The sequence below is a fragment of the Arachis hypogaea genome, chromosome 13 (genome assembly GCF_003086295.3).
Source record: "Arachis hypogaea cultivar Tifrunner chromosome 13, arahy.Tifrunner.gnm2.J5K5, whole genome shotgun sequence".
Taxonomy (NCBI): Eukaryota; Viridiplantae; Streptophyta; class Magnoliopsida; order Fabales; family Fabaceae; genus Arachis; species Arachis hypogaea.
The window spans coordinates 31,688,205-31,708,223 of NC_092048.1; the positions used below are offsets into that span (position 1 = coordinate 31,688,205).

At 35.6% G+C, this 20,019-nt stretch overlaps 2 protein-coding genes across 7 annotated transcripts; both read right to left on the reverse strand.

Moving 5' to 3' along the window:
* Window positions 1–381: 381 nt before the first annotated feature.
* On the reverse strand, window positions 382–6,630 carry LOC112737951 (E3 ubiquitin-protein ligase CCNB1IP1 homolog). 6 transcript variants are annotated; one of them, XM_025788124.3, is made up of 11 exons: window positions 6,378–6,623; window positions 6,109–6,161; window positions 5,948–5,989; window positions 4,873–4,987; window positions 4,658–4,730; window positions 4,319–4,364; window positions 4,158–4,188; window positions 1,476–1,731; window positions 1,235–1,398; window positions 835–1,105; window positions 382–761 (listed from the first exon to the last, which is right to left on the reverse strand). In XM_025788124.3, exons 4-11 carry the CDS (start codon window positions 4,940–4,942, stop codon window positions 755–757), a joined length of 918 nt encoding a protein of 305 aa, XP_025643909.1. In that variant the 5' UTR covers window positions 4,943–4,987; window positions 5,948–5,989; window positions 6,109–6,161; window positions 6,378–6,623; the 3' UTR covers window positions 382–754. The 6 variants fall into 6 exon arrangements, with proteins under 6 accessions (XP_025643909.1, XP_025643908.1, XP_025643911.1 ...); XM_025788123.3 differs by having other exon boundaries at window positions 6,096–6,161; XM_025788126.3 differs by having other exon boundaries at window positions 835–1,078; window positions 5,948–6,161.
* Window positions 6,631–9,095: 2,465 nt separating this feature from the next.
* On the reverse strand, window positions 9,096–19,517 carry LOC112737952 (uncharacterized protein At4g15545). The gene is made up of 10 exons (XM_025788128.3): window positions 18,982–19,517; window positions 16,734–16,802; window positions 15,488–15,541; window positions 15,295–15,358; window positions 15,088–15,162; window positions 13,808–14,065; window positions 13,098–13,143; window positions 12,930–13,008; window positions 12,703–12,835; window positions 9,096–9,279 (listed from the first exon to the last, which is right to left on the reverse strand). Exons 1-9 carry the CDS (start codon window positions 19,279–19,281, stop codon window positions 12,743–12,745), a joined length of 1,038 nt encoding a protein of 345 aa, XP_025643913.1. The 5' UTR covers window positions 19,282–19,517; the 3' UTR covers window positions 9,096–9,279; window positions 12,703–12,742.
* Between the last annotated feature and the right edge of the window lie 502 nt (window positions 19,518–20,019).

A 20,019-nucleotide genomic window follows, 5' to 3' on the forward strand; every position in this document is an offset into this window, starting at 1 on the left:
AGGAGTGCGTCACAGAAGAAGAAGCGACAACGATGAGGAGCGCAGCGACGAGGATGAGAGTCGCAGTGGAATTTTAGGATTGATGTGTGTTTTGAGATTTTAGGGATTTTTTTTTGAATGTGTTAGTGTTTAAGAGTTTAAAATAGATTTGAATATTTAAAATTGAATTTTTGGATTTTGATTTGATTTAAACTGTTTTTTAAATGTATATTTTAAATAAAAAAATAATAAATCTAAATGTGTTTTAATTTTTTTTAATTAATAGAATAAAAGATCGACTAAAAGAATAATTTAAAAGATACCTAGTTGAATTAATATTTATTTTACTTACATTTTCATTTCATCCAACAATCACTATAAACCAATAAAAAAATACTCAACTTTGCATTCAACTTCCAATTCATTTTATTTCCTTTGCCAGACATAGCATAAAGACATGGATGGGAAAATTCACCGACATAAAAATCCTGTATTCCGACCCTATGTAATGCTAATATTATATATCTTGCGTTCTACAAATCGAATGCAGGGAAAGAGAAATAATATATGCATTTTGTGTCTTGGCAGCTTAGAGCATGCAAGTGCTAAAACGAATATGTATCCAAAGAAAACTAGGAATTCATTAAAAGAAGGACAACAGAGTTACTTTCGCCTTTTTGTTTCGCCATAAAGGAAGGGAAAAAAAGCTAAAGCCAGAAACAACCCGGAAGAGACAGCTTAACTTGAGTCTTAGATGGTTGAGCATCGTCTGAGGTTATAACCTGAAATACCAAAGTACAATATTCAGAATTTAGATAACAGAGTAACAGTAGAAGACATAAGTTTCTTCCTCACGTGAATAATTGGGGCCGGTTACGTGAGAGCTGAGGCCGCTTTATTGGAGAAAGTATCAAGTTCCTCAGATTCATTGAAGGGTTGCTTGTGCCACCAGCTCCAAAAACTGAGTGAGCACCAACCTTTCTGTTCCCTGCATTCCCTGGACTGACTGCTTGTTTAGCTGGTGAGCCAATAGAGATATCAAAGCGGCCACCAGAGTTATTGCTATTCTGTCTTGCAGGCCACACATCCTCTTTTGGCCCTGGAGTGTCAGGAGTGAATACCAGACCTGTGACAATTAAGTTACCTACTTTTGGAAATATATAAGTTGGAAAGCAGGCCATATAGTTCATTATTTAAGCATTTTTCCTTTCTTCAATTGAAAAGGTTACTTAGAAACTAGAATGCAAAGGGTTACCTTTTCTGCCAGTTTGTCTCTCATCCATAATGTTAGGTGGATTAGAGAACAAATCATTATCCTTTCTGTTATAATAGTTGCTTGCAGGCTGTATGGCAGACCGCTTCACTGACTCAAACTCACTCCTTAGTTGGTCATACATTTCATCTAATTTTCTCTTCTGCCTGAAATTGCAATACAGCTAAAAGGCATTAACACCGATATATGATTTGCATAAGTTTCAAAAGAGATCAGCATTGACCTGGATTTTTCAGCAAATTTTTCCTGGAGTTCTTGATTGTCCTTGGTTAAGACCTCGATTTCCTGCTGCATCATCTGGCATCTCTTGGTCATTTTTTGGTAAGCCGTATGAACCTGCTCTAATTTTTCTGTAAACTTCTCTTGCATCATTTCACATTTCTGCCGGCATTGAGCAACAATCCGGTTCATCTTAAATTGCATCTCCAGTTCTTTTTGGCCAATGTAGAACATCACACTTCTGTATGCACTCTTCATCACTAAATATGCTCAGGGAAAACACATGGTCCAATATACCCTCTTAATTTCTAGAATTGCAGAACATAACACTTCATTCTCTTGAGTCAAACCGTCAGATTATATATAAAAGGTTAAAACATATGAAACCAATTTCATTTTATCTTATTGTACAGTTCTAGTGAACTGGATCAGATAGGAAAATAGAGAAAGTAGAGAAAAGAGTAAACAAATGGCATGTATTTATCATAGCGGTGACCTCTGAACCAGAGGATGATGAAACTGGCATTATAAGGTACTCCAGAGACCACATTCTCTACTTATTGTCATTTATCTCATCTATGTTCCTTTCTCTCTCCCTAACCTCTTTTATGTAGCTAACCAACGCCTAAATGACACCTAAGTGACTCTTCTCTGTTCACATTCCTTTTATTTGAAGAATTATCCCTTGTAATCCTCCTTCCTTTCCCATATTGAGCGACTTTATTATAAGCTTGCAATCAATACTCCCCAAAACTTTCACCATTTCCTCTTCGTGAAACATGGGAACTCCCCTGATTAGCACTGTGTGTAGCTCCCAAGATTTCTCACCTTCCCCTCTAGTATTTCACCTAAGATCTGCTTAACAACTCCAAAAGCCAAGGCCGTAGTTCTCAATCTGCTGTCATTACTATTGGTAAAGGTTGACCTCCTTATTTCATTTGTTGACTATAGTCTTGACCCTCCAAAGCTGGAACTTTAGATACAACCAATCCCCAAAGTTCTAGATTCTTTCCAACTTTTCTAATCTGTTTGCACCTTCATTCTTGGCTATGCAGTAGACATATTCTGTTTCAATTCAGCCAAATTTGTATCCCTATGAAGTTCACAAAAGATGGCCTTAATGCCTCAATGAACAGAAATGGAGGTTGCTAAAATCCCACATCTGGAAAACCCACAAGGTGATCGTCCACTTTGCAAATCATGTCCTTCGTCTCCTTTTTCTCTGGACTCAGCTTTTTCACTCTTCTCCATTTTCATTTTCCTTACCTAGTTGGACTCAACCACTTCTTGTGTTCTCTTTAATGCTTTGGATTATCGACAATTCTATCCACTTCAAAAGCAACCTCCCCAAAATTGATCACATCTTCCCTATTATTCATTGTCTTCATCCCTCCCTCCGCCTGATTTTCAGAAGAAATAAAAATTCAAAAGGCAAACCTCTCGTAGACCTTCTCTGGGGGACCACCTTCTCCAACTCCAATTTGAAAAGTAACCTATCACCTTTGGCCTTTTCACCATCTCTTTTGCACTAGCTTTCCAGACAGCAGACAGTGTGAGGACCTTCCTTGACTACAAAGTTGCAAGAATATGAAATAAAAAGCTTGCATGCTATCACTCTCGGAGTCCACCAATGGGGTATCAATTGATAAAGTGTTATACAGACAATAAATAGAAGAAACAAGGTCTAAGAACTTAGAACAGCTTATTCTCTCTCAAGCCCATTTCCAGTATTTTCTTAATCCTCACACCTTACCTACAGATTGCTCAACACTGAGATTCTCCTAGGATCATGGGATCTTCTATCTCACACTTGCCATATCAACAATTAAGTTAGCACCTTAGGACCCCACTTCATTGTCTCCACCTGTCTCAATAAGTCCCTTGCAAACATAAATCACCTTTAGTGTCCAACAGATACTCTAAGTGGGTTAAAGTGTTTGATCTACCCATCACTAGTTGTAGTTCAAGGCTCTTGCCTCCAAAAATAGCTATAGTTTTGTCATTCTTTCTCATATACCTCTCTATCAAACTTGTCCTATTTCCTTCTTACCAACATATTAGTTTCTATCACTCTCCTCCAATATTAACCTTTCACGCATCTCCCATTACTTTCTTGTCTAGCACATCCCCCATCATTCGAGAGATCTCTTTGTTGTGAGGATTGTCATGCTATAGAGAGATCAAACAGCACCAATTTCCCTTCCTATAATACAATTCTTCCTCCTTACTCCTTAGTCCCAATATCTTCCTAATTTTCATGTGTTTCTTCCTCTAACAGCATGAGCTGCATGACCTTGAATTGGTTAACATGTTTGGGAGTGAATTTCTCATCACATCTTAAACATAGCCCATGCTTCATCCTCCCTCTACATTCTGACTCCATTAGTTTCATGAAACTTGTTCCACACTTCTACACGTTATCACAGGGAAACTCCTTATGGCTTATGTCTAATCTTGTGTTCACTATATTGACACTGCTCCCTTCCCAAACCCAACCAATTACTCTAATCTCTATTGCATCTGGAACTTGGTAAACCTCCTGTAACTAATAGTTCCTGCAGTTCCTCTAATACTCGTCTATCAATTATGTTATTATAACCTATAATCTTTCTTACTGTTGCATTGTAGACTCTCTTTATGATGGACCTCTATCAGGTACCCTCTAAAAAATGGGCATAAAGGATACATATCTGTGGAGATATTCCAGCCATGGCCATCTGCAACAGAAAATATCACAATGAGTGGCAGGAAAGCTATATAAATTTAAAAAATAAAATAAAATAAAAAATAAAAGATAAAAATAATCTCTGCTGCATGTAGTTACATTATAGTGAGAAGTATTCTTACATTTATCCATTCGTCGTTGGGATTGATATCTACAGGCTTCATGAGGCTGACAAGAGGAGAGAAATATGAAATTTCCAACAAAATTTTAATTTTCATAAACATTATAGGAACATGAAATTGCAGCACAAATATGGATGCTAAGTTGTGAAAATATTAGTGCAACCAATGACAAATTTTATTTGTATAGCATTCAGTGGATTCAAAACTGACAATATATAATATAGAATCACGATAGAACCACAATACATGAGAACAAATCCTAAATTTGAAAAACCATTGGATCAGGTGAATAACAACATTGTATGTGTTTATTTAATAATCAGCAGATCAAAACCATACCTCTTTGAAAGCACTTGATCACAGATGGGGCATGCTCCATCGTTACTCAATATCTTATTGGCATCATCCGTACCTTTGTACTATGTTAAGGTAATATATCCACCAATCAGTTCAATAACAGAAAAGAAAATCCAACCTCATTTGCCATGAACAATATTTCTTAGATTAACCAATAAAACAAACGAGAAACACAAAAGTCTATTTCTTGCGGATACACAACAGATGACCACATGTAGTGGAAACCGCTCGTCCTTCTATTTCTCGCCAGCATGCATTGCATCTCATTTCAGCTTTCAAATACAGGCTTCACATGTCTAATGGCAAATACACCTACAACACAAATACATCAGGATTCTTTGTGAATTAGGCTATGGGTTTACTCAACTTAAGGTAAAAGATCTGAACTTAAGTGGCTAGCAAAATCAACCTAAAATAAATAAAATAATGATAATGATATCAAAGCATCAGCCCAAATACTAAACATGTGAATTTTGAGTGTTCAGTGTCAAAGACACAGTTTGGTTACTGTCTATGGAAAATGCACTACAGGCCAACAAGACTCCAAGACAACCTGAAGTAGTACTAGTAACAAGAAACATATGAATGAATTTCCCACAAAGACAATGATGTTCTTGCAAATTAAATCCGAAATGAGTAATTAAGAAGTGGGGAGAAAAAATTCAGAACTCTATCTCATGCTTATGAAAACATAAGTTCAAACACAGGACTGTGATAGCCTATGAAGCACAAAATTGCATAAACATATTTGGGCACTTATCAGACAAGTTACTAACACAGGCTTTCACTTCCTCAGTGAAATAATGTGCGAATTTCAACGTCACTAAACTAGACAGCTATAAAGTGCTGCCTTTTCATCAGCATCTCTAACTCCCAACAAAATTTTATGAATCTCATGAATTAATGATATGCGACTAAAAGAACAAAATAAAAAGCATTACATAATATCGTCTTCGTGATTAGCCACAATAATAATAATAATATTACTGGCAGAGTAAGAGTTTTGTAACTTCAATACAATCTCCAATAATAATAACAATAATGTTACATCACTAACTTTATTAACTTTTTGCCAACACTTAGCCAACAAAAGTATTTTTATACCAATATCTAAATCATAAATCTTAAATCCTAATATAACAAAAATAAAGTGTTGATTCAAAATATTAGCTAATATTAATAAAAAGTGTTGACTTCCTAATATTTTTCTAATAATAATAATAATAATAATAATAATACTAATAATAATAATGAGCATGTAACTTAACTCACCTCACATGTAATCGTGAAATTATTTTATTTATGATCAACGGCCTGCAGAAGCATAATTTTTGCTTCAAGCACACCATGAACAGTTGCTCAAATCAAAATCAATAACGATAACAATATTTAAAATGAAATAAAGGCAGCATCTCCGAACCGGACAATTTTACCGAAACTCAGTTATCACTATCTCGTTCCTCGTGTACCTGACGGAACCTGAAATCTAGAACAAAACGAAAAATTAAAGAGAAGGTTATTAGCTCAGAAGAGAGTACGAAACAACAATGATCCAAAATTCTAGTGACTAATGACTCAAATTTCGAACGCAAATCAAAGAAAAAGTTTGGTACAGGTTCTAAATTGCCAGTAATTTCTTTCCATGAAGAACACCTTGGAATTGAAACATAAAGCTAATGGAAGATTGGAGAAAATGCCGTACCGTATAGCGATCAGAATGCAGATAAAAGAGTTGGAGGAACAGAGAGAAATGTGGAATTTGATATTGAATTTTGGCGCCAAAGGTTCCTTTATGGGAGTGTGTGTATCCGAAAAGAGACGGTTTGAATCCGTAGGCCGCAAATTGTAAGCGAAATTATGAAAGAAAATACGAAACATAGCCAATTAACTGATTAAGCCGGTATTTTATTTTTCTTTTTGTTTTATTTATATTTATTTATTATAAAGCTCGTAATTGCGTTAGAAAATATTTAGAATGAACGAATAATGTATCCAACTCCCACACAAGAAAGGAAGAAGAGAAGTGATATACTCTTTCTCGTCCATTCTTACTAATCCTTTGCACAAATATTTAAAGAATCTGGTTGATAACTATAGTTATTTTTTTAAGTTTGCTAAGCATATGTATTGGACAATGAACTCTCTAAACCACTAGATGTATAATGTTCTTACATTTTTTTAGTTTTTCCTTTTTTGACCTAATTATATTCGTAAGTTATATATTATCTTTGTTATTTATATATTATTTCTCTTTCCCTTTCAACAGTTTACAATAGTTGTAATAATATTATTAAAAATATATAGTGTCATGACTCATAAAAAATGAAGTTAGAAAATTAAAAGTTGTTTAATTCTCAGTTATTAAAACATTGTATTCGACGTACGTGTATTTCATTTAATAATTTTGTTTCGGGAGTTACCTGAACCAGTAGATTGGGCTAGGATGGAAAGCCCAAACGTCAAAAGAATGTGGTCTCCGACTTGTTCTTGTTTGGGAGCCGCCGTCCGAGTTGTGTGTTTTGAGGAATGGGGGTGGTACCTGCAAAAACACTCTGATGCCTAAGTCAGTAAGAGGTTAAGCAGATTTAGAATATTAGAACTTAGATGTACTTGAGTGTGTTAGGGCATTTATAGGGGTTGAGCTAATAACCACCGTTAGAGTGGATCCACTATTAGTGGATAACCGTCCCTTTTATCTAGGGGTTGTGGAGATCTCTCTTCTGAAAGTGAGGAAGAGATTTACGAAAGTAGTTATTCACTTGGATAAGTGTTAAATGCCTGCCAGCGGTGATTTCGACCTCTTTGTAAAGGTCGGATAAGCAACAAGGATCAATCTCCTGGATTGGGCCCTTTAGCTTGGTTTGGACATAGCTTAATATTTGGGTCAGAGTATGAACAAATTTCATGCTTATATTTTAGTATTTAAGCACCTTAAAAAGATTTTAAAAAATAAATAAAAATGGCTATTTAAAATGAACAAAGATAAAAGATGATTATATGAAGTCAAATGAATGAACTTTAATTCAATCTTTTTATAGTTTTATTTATAGTCTATTTTATGTATAAATTTGTAATTTTATAGTCATTAAATTTTAAATCAGTTTATCTATTTTATGAAAGTGTGTGTGTATATATATATATATATTACTTTTGCACAACACATAGGTCTAATTCTAGTTAAATCTATTTTATAGGCATGTTTGAAGTCAAAGAATTTGCAATGGTATATTGATAGCAAATGCTTCAAGCACATGATCAATGATCAAAGTTCATCACAATCGAACCTACAAAAAGAGAAAGCGTAGTATTTTGACAACAACAAAGGAAAAGGTGTTAGTATCAGCAAAGTTGGTAAGAGTGAATCTTCTTCGGTAGATAATATAGTACTTGTCAAAAGTCTTAAGAATAACCTGCTTAGTGTAAGTCAATTGTGTGATGAAGATAATAAAATTATCTTTGACTTTTAAAAACTGTATAGTACAAAGGTTTGATGCTATTGAAGTTCTACTTTTAGGCAATAGAGTTTACAACATTAATATGATTAATTTAGATTGTATTCTTTTAAATGATACAAAATACTTTGTTAGTAAACAAAATAATGCATGCCAACATAGAAAAATTACACATATGTTCATATAAACTATCTAAATTAGTTGGTATCTAAAGTTTTAGTAATTCGTCTTCTTTGTAAAAGGTACCTTAATAATTGGTATCCAATCAAAATTCCTTCATCTAACTAGCAAAGGGTACCTTAATCATATCAAATAGATGCAGATAAATGAAACATGCATGCACTTCAACAATTTGAACTCGCTATACAAGCATGCAATATAATTAACAAATATGTCTCATTAATAAACTATTTTATAATAAAAAGTTTGAATTTACATACCGAGTTTGCATATTTAAAAATTTTTTATGTATAGCTTCAAGTACATTTTCAATCTTCACAATCAGGATTAGCTTCTTTTCTTTTAATTCTGTTAAAAAAATTTCTTTTTTTACTGTTATGTTGTCCATAATTTATTTTTGGGTACCCTAGTCTTCCAAGATTGAGATTGAACAAAAGTCACATGAATATTTTACTGTGGTTTACATATAATGCAATTAATATTACAATTATGATATATACCAAAAAAATATTACAATTATGATTAATTATCTATCAACTACAAAATTGACTATATAATTATTGTCAGATATTAATTAAAATTCATGAGCCAACATTATCACTCCCGTTTCATAATGCCACTATCATTTGTAAGATATTCATGTAAAACCCCAACAAAAGGAAAAAATGTATGGGAACGACATTTTCAAAGTGGTGGCCATATTCACTCCTTATTTACGAAGAAAACTCAAGTATTCTATACGCTCTTTTTCTTAAATGGACGATGAATTTGAGTTTGAGTCTTGTGGATAGCAAAAAAGGAAGAGAAATAATATTAGCAAGTATTAAACCAACTCTGCAATAATATAACCAACTACAGCATAAGTAATCATCAATGAAGGTGAAAATATTATAACCCTATAGTGGACGCAGAACAACTAGGAACCCAAATAGAGTCACTTCCGACGCCAGTCATATGTTCCAAGCTCGAAATCTGCAAAAATATAGTCAATTCAGTGAATGAGAACGTACAATCTAGAGAATAAGTTAAATGACTAGTGAACAAAAGGTTAACCGGAGACCTAAGAATAAAAAGGACAAAATGAACAAGATAATTTTTTTCGTGAAGAATAGAATTGGGTGAGAATGAAGATCTTTACCAAATATATAAAGAACATACGCATTGCACATTATAATTTTTTTTTTTTTTTTGGTTTTTTACTTTACTAAAAGAAACAATTTTCACTCTTTAGTCTTTACCATAGCATTTACCCAATCAACAAACTTGGATAGCAAGAATGGGCAGTGCTAATGCAGATATGCTTGCTACTCATTCTACTGGAAGTTACATTTCCCAATGTTATGCAAGCTTTTTAAAACCCTTGCCTTCCTTGAAGGTAAGCGATGCTTCTCATATATTTAGATAACTTCCACATCCAGGTTTTCTATATAGCATAAGATTATTCCTTTTCTTGGAATTTCTACCATCTTTGTAACTTGGATGAGGGTCCTGAATTAGTGCTACTCTCAGGTCTCCGTAAAATGCTTCTTAGGCTTCTACCATCGATAAATGGTCTGGTCTCTTTGTTCACCAAGTTTGTTTAGATATAAATCTTATTTCTTGCTCCTATACATATATATATAAAGAATTATTACAAAAGACATGTTGCAGATTTGAAGGCCAGACAATGCTATTTCCCCACATATTCAAGTTCGTGTGGGGAAGATCATAATCAATTCTGTATTTACTTTGGCTATTTTCTTTTTTTCTGAATGGAATTCTTTGTTTGGAATCTTTGGTGTCTTCGCTGTGCATTGCAACATTAGATCAGTTTCTCTTGACTAAGTTTGCTGGTCTCAGGAATAAGATTATGGATGGAGCGGAATTCCCATACTTTCAGTTACAGATTCTGTCGAAAAATGTTTTACGGAACAGGATTAGATGTTCATTATCTTTTTCATGAGCTCCTGATTTTCATATAGGACTTTCCTTCAAACATGACTGGAGATCGGAAAGTTATGCTTCATAGAGTTCTATTGTTTGTTCTTTTGCTATTCCTTGTGTCATTCTTCTTTCTGTCTCAACAAGAGGGAAAATCTTGTGTTGTGCAGTATACACAACTATCTGGAGTATTTGCTTGGAGCTCAATTCACAGACCTTCAACAACAGATATGGTTCAAAGCTTAATTTTGTTTGTGGCAGCACAAAAAAAAATCAATTATGCAAGCTTCACAGGATTTTTCTTTTCAGAGGAGCTTATTAAATTGGTGGGAACAAACTATGTTGCTTTTTTGGTCTTGGCCGCCTGGTTTGTCAAGTTTTCATGGGTCTAGTGAATAATCGTGATGCTTGAAATTTTTACTTCCTTCCTTTCTCTGAGAGATCATAAAATGTTGGCAGCAGGAATCAGACTGTTTGTGTGTTGGTAATTTGGAATAAAAATTAAAAAGGGAAAGGTAAGTCAAGCATCCATTTTGGGAAATAGGCTTTAAGGTTCTGGCACCATTCCAGCTAACTAATATATAATGCAAGAGTAAATGGATAAAAATACACATGAAAGAGTTTGAAGTGGACAAAAGTACACACAAAAGATTGCAAATATCAAAATACAACCGAAAGATTGTTTTGGACAGACAAAAGTGTCATATCGTTAGTGGGTTTGTAAGGCTTGGAGTGTACTTTTGTCCATCAAAATCATCACTTGGGTATACTTTGATGTTTTCGGTGTGTACGTTTGTCCATCCCAAAATCTTTCATGTATACTTTTGTCCATTTACTTGATAATGCAGTGCATAAGAGAGCAGAATAGAGTGTACGGTAGTAGATAAAGTAGAGGTTACAGTAGACAATAGAAGACAGTGGAATGGAAGCTGAGGAGCTGAAACTCCTTGAGCTCAACTCTCTCTCTCTCGCTTTCTCTCACACACACACACACTAGTGTAATTGCTAGGGAGGTGTTGTGTAGTGTCATCCTCCGCACAGCAACCTCGTCATTCGCTTTGGATGGTCGCACCGGAAATTCAGGTGGTAACAACAACTGATGCAGGACGATCTCGTTCCCTCTCGTCTTTTCTTTCGCCTCATCCCTTTCTTCCAGAACCTTCACGTTCCCTGTAACCTTCAGATCTGAGCTTAAATATTGGCGAGCTATAATTTGTGTCTTCACTTGATGTAGTCGACTCGATGCTTTCTGGACTACATTAGGTGGAAATCGACAAAGCAAATCCGATTGGAATCTCGTCCAAGTTGGAAACATAGTCCAATCCCCCACCATTAAGACCATGTCTGAGCCTTCCCGTCCAAAGCCTCCAACGCCACATATACTCGATCACTAGCCGGAACCCAAGCCACCTTGGAGTAGTGCTCCGCTTGCGCTACTCAACAATTTACATCTTTGCCAGACAACCTTAGAAGGACAATTTTCCGTCAAGTATCAACCACCCATTCAGAATCCGTTATTTGTGCGTGAGAACCAACCAAAGTTCCAGATCGAGTAGGTTTTTAATAGAGCAGATTAGAGTGTATGGTAGTAGATAAAATAGAGGTTAGAGTAGAGAAAAGAAGACGATGGAATGGAAGATGGGGCATTACAGAGAGCACCACTCTCCTAAGGTCCTGTCTAGCCTGATTCCTAAGATGATTTCCACTAACTCTCTTCTCCTCTTTTATATACAATCTCATTTCTCTCTAACCAACACCACTACTCTGCCAAGCTGGCAGAATTAGTTAACACCCCCCCCCCCTCTTTCTCTTCTCTCTCTCTTTCTCTGAAAGTCTCTTACTTTCTAATTTCTCTCCCTTATACCATATAAGAGAAACATTACATAGGCTTGGTGCTAGAAAATGGGGAACGGATCAGGGAATAATAAGCCCAGTTAGTAGATACATGGGGAAAAATGATGCATAGCTGAAAGGATAAGTTTCTATTAGAAAGTATGCAAGCTGGTTAGTAGATACATGGGGAAAAAGACCAAAAAGTAGTCACTAAAGAAGTTGATTGAGATTGTGTGAGAATTAGAAAGGGTCTCTCACACCTAACCTTTGAGGCCCTGTATTCGTGGATCTACATCAAATGAAACAAGGTCTTCTAAATAACCACCATTTCTTCAGGTTCATCCCATATCTTGTCCTTTTTGATCCAACCCTGACTATGAATCCCCTCCTTTCTCTTTCTTTGTTCCATTTCTACACTACAGCCTTTCATTCTCCCAATATAGAAAAGTTATTTTAAGGGCTTTAAGGGTGTGAGGGAATGTGGCTGAACTCATTGCATGAAATACAGAAGACTTATGCAGATAATATAAATGCTTGCTTATTGTGCCAGCAAATGCAAATTCATCTATATTTAAGATAACAAAAGATATGCATAGCAACATAAGCAACAAGGAGAGTAACAGTAACCAAGGACCGGCATACCAGTTTAAATGATTCCTGGCCAAGTTGCTTTCAGTATCAACTAACGTACATTCCGATTAAGAAGTCCTTGAAAAGATAGGTAAAGATCTTTGTTGTCTGCCCCGAATATCTCATCAGCTTTTCTTAAAGTTTCCTAAAGACCAAAAACCATGTTGAACAATGATTAACATCTTCGAAATTGTTTCATGTTCCAGATATCGTACTTCAAGTATTCAATATTTATTTACCTCTCGTGTTTGCTTCTGAGCATTTAATTCCTTTATGTTAGCAAGAAATGCACTAAACTGCTCATATGAAAGACGACTCCTGAATAAGTTAAGCAATAATCAATTCAGTAAGCCTCTCAAATGAAATAAAGTAAGATGTCACTGCATGACAGGGAGAATGAATGTCACCTAGCTTGACGAAAAAAATCCTTTCCATCTATCTTCGGGGTACGACCTAAACAAATTATGTGTTATGAGGATAAACAACTGAAGATAATTTTATAACAAAATATACACGAGATTCAGCCTTTTCTTTATCTATTTGTAGTATACTGAATTTTAAGGAAGAAAACTAGCAAATGACAATGCCAGAAATTATAGGGTCTGCCTCCTAGTCATAAGCATATCTCTACTTTTGCCCCAGAAATTCTAATTTTCACACCCTCCTATATAACTCATTCTATTCTCTCTCTTCTAACAGAATCAGCCTATGATCTCACAACCTCCCACTACCAGTGCCAGGTGGCATATTAGTTAAAATATCAGTATAACGCTCAGCATTAGTTTTTCCTCTCTTCTCTCTTTTATTCTTCCTGCTATAAATATAAAGGGTAGAGGTTGAACTCTTCATGATTGTATGTTGGGTCCCATCTCTATTGCATTCGATCCTTCTCATTGGCTCATATCATTCTCAAGGTACACATAACAGCTTCCTATAAAACAATGCCCTAACTAGCAGAGTTATGTGGATAACATCCCAAACATAAAAAGAACCCCAAATCCTTGGATAAAAGAAGCTTGAGTGCTTGCATTGACAGATTTCAAGCAACCTTTTTTATTATGATGGAAGGTGGTAAAAAGGAATTATTTAAAGTAGATTAACAATCAATCTTCAAAACCTGGAACAGATCGACCCCGAGGTGGAGAGTTTGCCGCTGATGACTGCTGACTAGATGAATACCACGCAGACAGAGATGATCGTGCTTCATAAGGAAGTTTTGTAGGAGAGATAGTACCAGAGGTTTTCTTGGGTGAACCAGCAGCAGAATAACCTCTAGGAGATTCAGTTGTTGAGATCACCTTTGGAGTTCCTGTTGGAGTAAGGCGTGGTGTGATATATGGGGTCAAAGAAAACCTTTGACCAGAATACCTGGAAGCTAACAAACCCAAAAAGAAAAGAAAACCACAGCAAAAAGAAATAAATAAGTATCAGTCAGATTTAAAGCCAACTGAAAGCTCATTTTCATAGAAATTCCAGCTGTATTATATTGGATTTAAAACTCATTTTTGAAAAAATTTTCCAGTCAAATGCAATTATTATCCAAACTACTCATTTTACAGCAAAATATCCTGTTTTCCAATTTTCAGTTTACTTCAGTGCAATACATTTCATTTTTCACCATAGAAACTTTATATATGCCACTGAAGTATCGATATATAATGCTCAAAAGAAGATAGAAAATAATTAATTTTCAAAATGATTAGTATTTTAATTCCCTTATGTATCATTTTGGTAGGGAAAATGGAGGGGCCAGAGTCACTGAGACAAGGACAGAAAAAAGTTGTCTTTGTTATTTGGTAGTAGCGTGGGATAGGAAAAAATATTTTAAGTGGACACGATTACCCTATAGCCTGATAGGCACTCCGGCAGCTCAGTGGTGATCTAGTGGGGGCAATGAGGTAAATATTGTGTCCTTCATGTCCGCACTTTCTAAGAGATACACAAAATATACAAAATTTGTGTCCCATGACAAACATCTTAGTGTGCAATTGGTTTGGGTTTTCATTTTCTGTTTATTTTCAGTGTTTTCAGTTTTTAGGATTTTGTGAAGGAAGATGCAAAATCGAAAGTGAAAACAAAAAACACATTTTATTGTTTTTGTTGTTTTCTCTTTTTTTTCCTTTACAAAATCTGAAAACAGAAGCACTAAAAATGAAAACAAAAAATGAAAACGCAAATAAACTCACCCTAGTGTCTTGTCCCGTCTTTGGAACAAAAATCAACTTTGTGTCCATGTGTCTCTATCTCAATGTTTTGTCCACCTTAAACAACACAGCCATACATAACTTACTTATTGTGCTTTATGCATGATAGCACTTCTTTAGGAGAAACATGGTTGAATGGTGGAAAAGAAAGATCCAAAGCAACATCATCTATATATTTTGAGAACTTGTTTACCTTCATCCCTTGTTTTACCAACATCTGCAGGACCACCATATGAATGATATACTGTATAGCCACTTGCAACATCATCTGCAACACAATAACAAGCAAATAAACAATTTAACAAGGTTAGTAGTTTTGACTTCTACATTATAAAGTCAACAGTAAGGGTATGTCGTATGTGTGAAAAAGATAAGCAGCGTAGTAGGAACTAGGAAGTACCCTTATCAGGATATGCCTTTGGAACTGATTGGTCACAGGTTCCAATATCTATGGTCTCGGCTTGCTGTCCCACGAGCAATGAAAATGAAAGGAAGAAAGAAATGTCATTTAAGAGGACAGTACAGGTCATTTTCAGCACCACCATAACTAGCAATTAAAATAACAAGACCAAATCAATATATTGATGCCTTACAGATGGACTGTCATCAGTCAATGACTGCATCAGTTGTTTCTTAAATGACTCCAACTATCAAACAGGAAAAATGAAAAGAAGCCGTTAGGTTTAGACATAGTAATAAGGGTAAAAAGGACGATATCTCACAATCTAAACTAAGTTATCCAGACATATAGGAGGAAAACACACACCCAGTAATATAAAATAGTAAACACAAAACGTTATTTTACTAATATATATGTAGCACATGCTCGTGTGTGCCAAATAGCAGTTGGTTTTGAAGCTCCAAACAATATGTTAGCAAAAGATAGATCAAGTGCATGATAGACATTAGACAGGTATTTGAACTGGAGTCCCATCTTCCTTTGCTTAATTGTTGCATTTATCCAATGAACCCGCCAGTAGGACATGAACTCTTCACTCCCCCAACATATTTTCACGAAAACCATATTTTGAATTCCAAACTTTCTCTCCAAACTTTGAAAGGATTCTCTTGAATCAACTTATTTTGAAATCTAAGGCACTTGTTTGGACCGGAGTTCATAATAGGATAACATAATGATAAGCTCCAAAAGCACAGTACTCTTTTTTTTTCTAATTTTTATTTATTGTACTGCCCCATGACAAGATCTCTTTGTAATTGTATCAGACTTTTTGGGTATCTTCAAAGAATCACACATTTGCCCTGTGTCTCGCTTATCAAAAAAGTGTTGTCACTTAAATCTATATTTATTTAATAACATAAGAGTGGAATTTATTTGGGGGAAAAAAAGCAAGAGTAACTCACTTGTTTAGGGATATAATTAGAAAGTTAACTTCAAAAATTAATTTTTAGTGCCCAATGAGAAAAACCAAACTCAGCAACAAATAGTAGCTTTTAGTTTAGGTGGGGTTTGAAGGTAAAGTTGATTTTCCAAATGGAAACCAAACGTCTGTGTTTTCTCCAATATCAAACATCCTTTATATAGTAACACTTCTATGCAAAACAAAATAAAATTTCTAATATTATGCAAAAGTAATAATATTTTGCTTTATGGTATACAGAAGTAAGGATACAATTGCAATAAGCCAATGAAACATATGAAAACAGAACCAAGGAGTCAATATTTCTCATACGATTAATACAATAAGAAGGAATGTGAAACTAAGTGGAGCATCTACAACAACTACGGAGCAACTGACAAGTTATAAAGAGTAAAAACAGGCCAAGAACACACATAGGAAACAAAGGAAATCGAAAACGAGCCAGAAAATCAAATAAAACCTTTGCAAAGTCTCGACTTAGCTTTTTCACTGTTGCTGCTAATTGGTCTCTCTCCTTCGAAAGCTTCATCTGTATCCAAAAGATAGAGACAAAAGATATATCATAAACCTTGAACTGGTTTAGGACTTTGGGGAAAAGAAGGAGGAAACAAAGTCTTATATTCATGTTTAAATTAAGGAAGTTACACAAACATTGTAAATCTAAAGATAGGACAACAAATAGATTCTATCATCATATGTTGTTTTAATCTTTTTCGTTTAAAAAACTGTGAATTAGAACATCTTTTTATAAAATGAAAACTTCACCTTAAGTTTCCTTCCTTTTACTCCAAAACCCTCCCTCCCAAACATGCTTTGAATAATATCATTACATTGAATTGCTAGAATTTTACACCATGAGATGAGATGTGATATACAGAAAAAATTATGACCTGCTCTTTCATCTCCCTTCTCCCTCCTTGTGTATGGTTTCCTAAAAGTGGTGCTTAACAAGTGATACCAAAATGCTAGAATATAAAACTTTCTTTTGGCTAATATTTTTTAGTTGAAATAGATATCAAATAATTAGCAAGCACAACTAACCAACCATGACTAATAATAGTTATTTCAAGCATTTATATCATTCATTTGCTCCAATTACCTCTCTAACCGTTCTTCCATGGTTCCTCCTAAGTTTCTCAATTCTTAACTCACATAAAACAATATAAAAACAGTAGAACTGGAATCAAAAACAGAAACAGACAGTAATTTGTATTATTGTCATATATATATATACGGAACATGTTTGGTGCACAACTTTCTTTTTGAAAATACCATTCATCATATATAATTCATAAAACATATATTTGCTATTTCTAAAATTTGAAACCAAGACCTCTTAATTGAAGCATAAATTATTTACCATCTCGACAAATCTCACATTTGTTATTATACACATTTAATAAACCAAAAAATGGGTTAGCACTTGTTAATACACTAGTAGGATTAATGGCAAAGTGCCAAGAAACCTTGACAGATTACACTGATTTTAAGGGTTGGGGGTCCTCGACTCTCCAAGACTTGCTAACAAATGCCAAAGACTCCTTTCTCTCTAACCTTTTCCTTATTTATATTAGTTCCTACTTAACTAATGATAACCAGCTAATGGTGTCTCCAAACAAAATCCAGAAAGAACAAATCACTTTTTCCTTCTTTTAACCCCACAAGCAGCCAAGGATAATGTCCTAGCCTTTCGCTGTTCTCACCACAAGCATACCCAACTAAAATCACAATTATAACTTCTTACTTCAACCAAATGATTGAAATAAATAAATAAATAAAGATAGCCCCCTCACTACTTTTCCTTCTCCTCTTCTTCTCCATTGGCAAATATATAGAAAAAGCAGAAACAATCTCCTCATCTTTAAGTGTCTCCATCTCAAGTGCCGCAGAGGAAGTTGGACACCCTACTTCCAAGTTCCATCAAGTGCTTTGCCTGCGGCTACCACTGCAACTCCCATAGTCAGGAGCCAGAGGAACTGCTTGTCTCTTCCGACTTCGAGTTCCATTCACAAAACCACCACCACCCTATCTGGCCCTGGCATTCTACGTCGCCCAAAAGCACTGCGTCACCAATTTCTCCCACTGCATCTGTAGCATCTTCGAGAAATGTCCAGGAACAGAAGGAGAATATGGAATTAGAGTCAGAAGATGGAATTATGCAGTGTTTTTCCCTGAGTTTTTGAGGCAGAGGAAGAGGAGAATGAGGAAAAAGGAGGAGACCGCAGAAGGGAGATTGTGACCACCATGGTAGTTGCGGAGCAGAGGAGATGGTAGCCACAATGGAGGAAAACGTCGATTCTGAGGGACTATTTGTCCCAATTGAACGATTTGGTGAGGGGGCTATTCGTTCTTTTGTGAAATGGCCAGGGTTGGGATGAGGTTTTACTCGTTAAGTAAAAATAAATATAACCTAAACCCAACAAAACCCTAAAGAAACGTTGGCATTGTTCGCGAGTTGAACAAAGTTAGTAGTGTAAAATTTAAAATAAAAATCCTTCATTCCCGCCCTTTCTTCCAAAATCTTCGCTCAGAAACAACCCTTTAGGAATTGTTCGAGAATTGACGGTTTGAAGGACGGGGAGGGAAAGGGTTTACACTAGAAACTTTTCCTTTCCCTTTCCCTCTCTCTCTCTCTCCCCCTCCAAACTCCTAGACAAGAGCAAGAAAATGTATAGCGAGAGAATAGTTAAAAGGGAGAAGCGAAGTACATTTTCATCAAGAGCAGCCTTGCACCTGGAATCAGCTTCCTGGCAGGCATGGGTGAGGGCGGAAACGCGCTCCTGGAGGTCGTAGATGAGGCGGTCCTTGTCGAGAAGCTTCTGACGGAGGCGGCCGGCATCGGACTCGAGGGAGGAGACCCTGGAAGCGATAGCCATGGAGGTTATCTTGCGGGCGAGATCAAGCTGGTCGTACGGGTCAGTGGGTATGACGGACAGTATCTCGTCGGGGAGATGGAAGTCCGTGTTTCCTGCTCCTTGCCCCGCGCCACCCTGCTCATTGGATTCCATTGGCACCCCTCGGCGGCCGGTGTCCGGCGTCACCCACTGCCCCCCGTTTCCTTTCCTCTGCCTACAGAAGGAGAGATGCAGAGTATGAGTGTGAATGAGAAAAGGGGGAATTCCGGAGAGAGAAAATGGGGACACACAAATTTGGAGTAGGGGTGTTGTTCAATTTTGAGACTTAACAAAAGTTAACTGGGAAGTAGGCAACAAGAAGGAGCGGAACAATGGTTAAAAGTTAAATTACTATTTTATATATATATATATATATATATATATAAGATTTTTTATTTAAATAAATTAAAAAAATATTTTATTTACTAAAATAAATAAGTTTACACGTATTTCGTTTACACTATAAACGAGATAAGACAGTGAGGATGACATGTGTATATCTAGTTTACAATGTAATGAGATACATGTAAACTTATCTCGTTTACGATACGTGGTAAATTATAATGTTTACACTGTAAACGAAATACAATAAGATAAATTTTCAACGGTTATAAAAGGATGTACAACCCTTTGCATTCTCCACGTACATTTCATATCTTCTTCTCATTTGTTTTTCTTCCAAAAAAATAGGCAAAAATGTTCAATAGTAGCGGATATGTGGTGTGTCTGTGTGTATCCCAATTGTCGTATGAGAAACAGTAATAATAGGGTAATATTTGAGTGTGATAATCCGTTAGTATTCCACACTCGACGAATAAGTTCCTTGTCCGAGTTGAAGAATCTGATATTGAG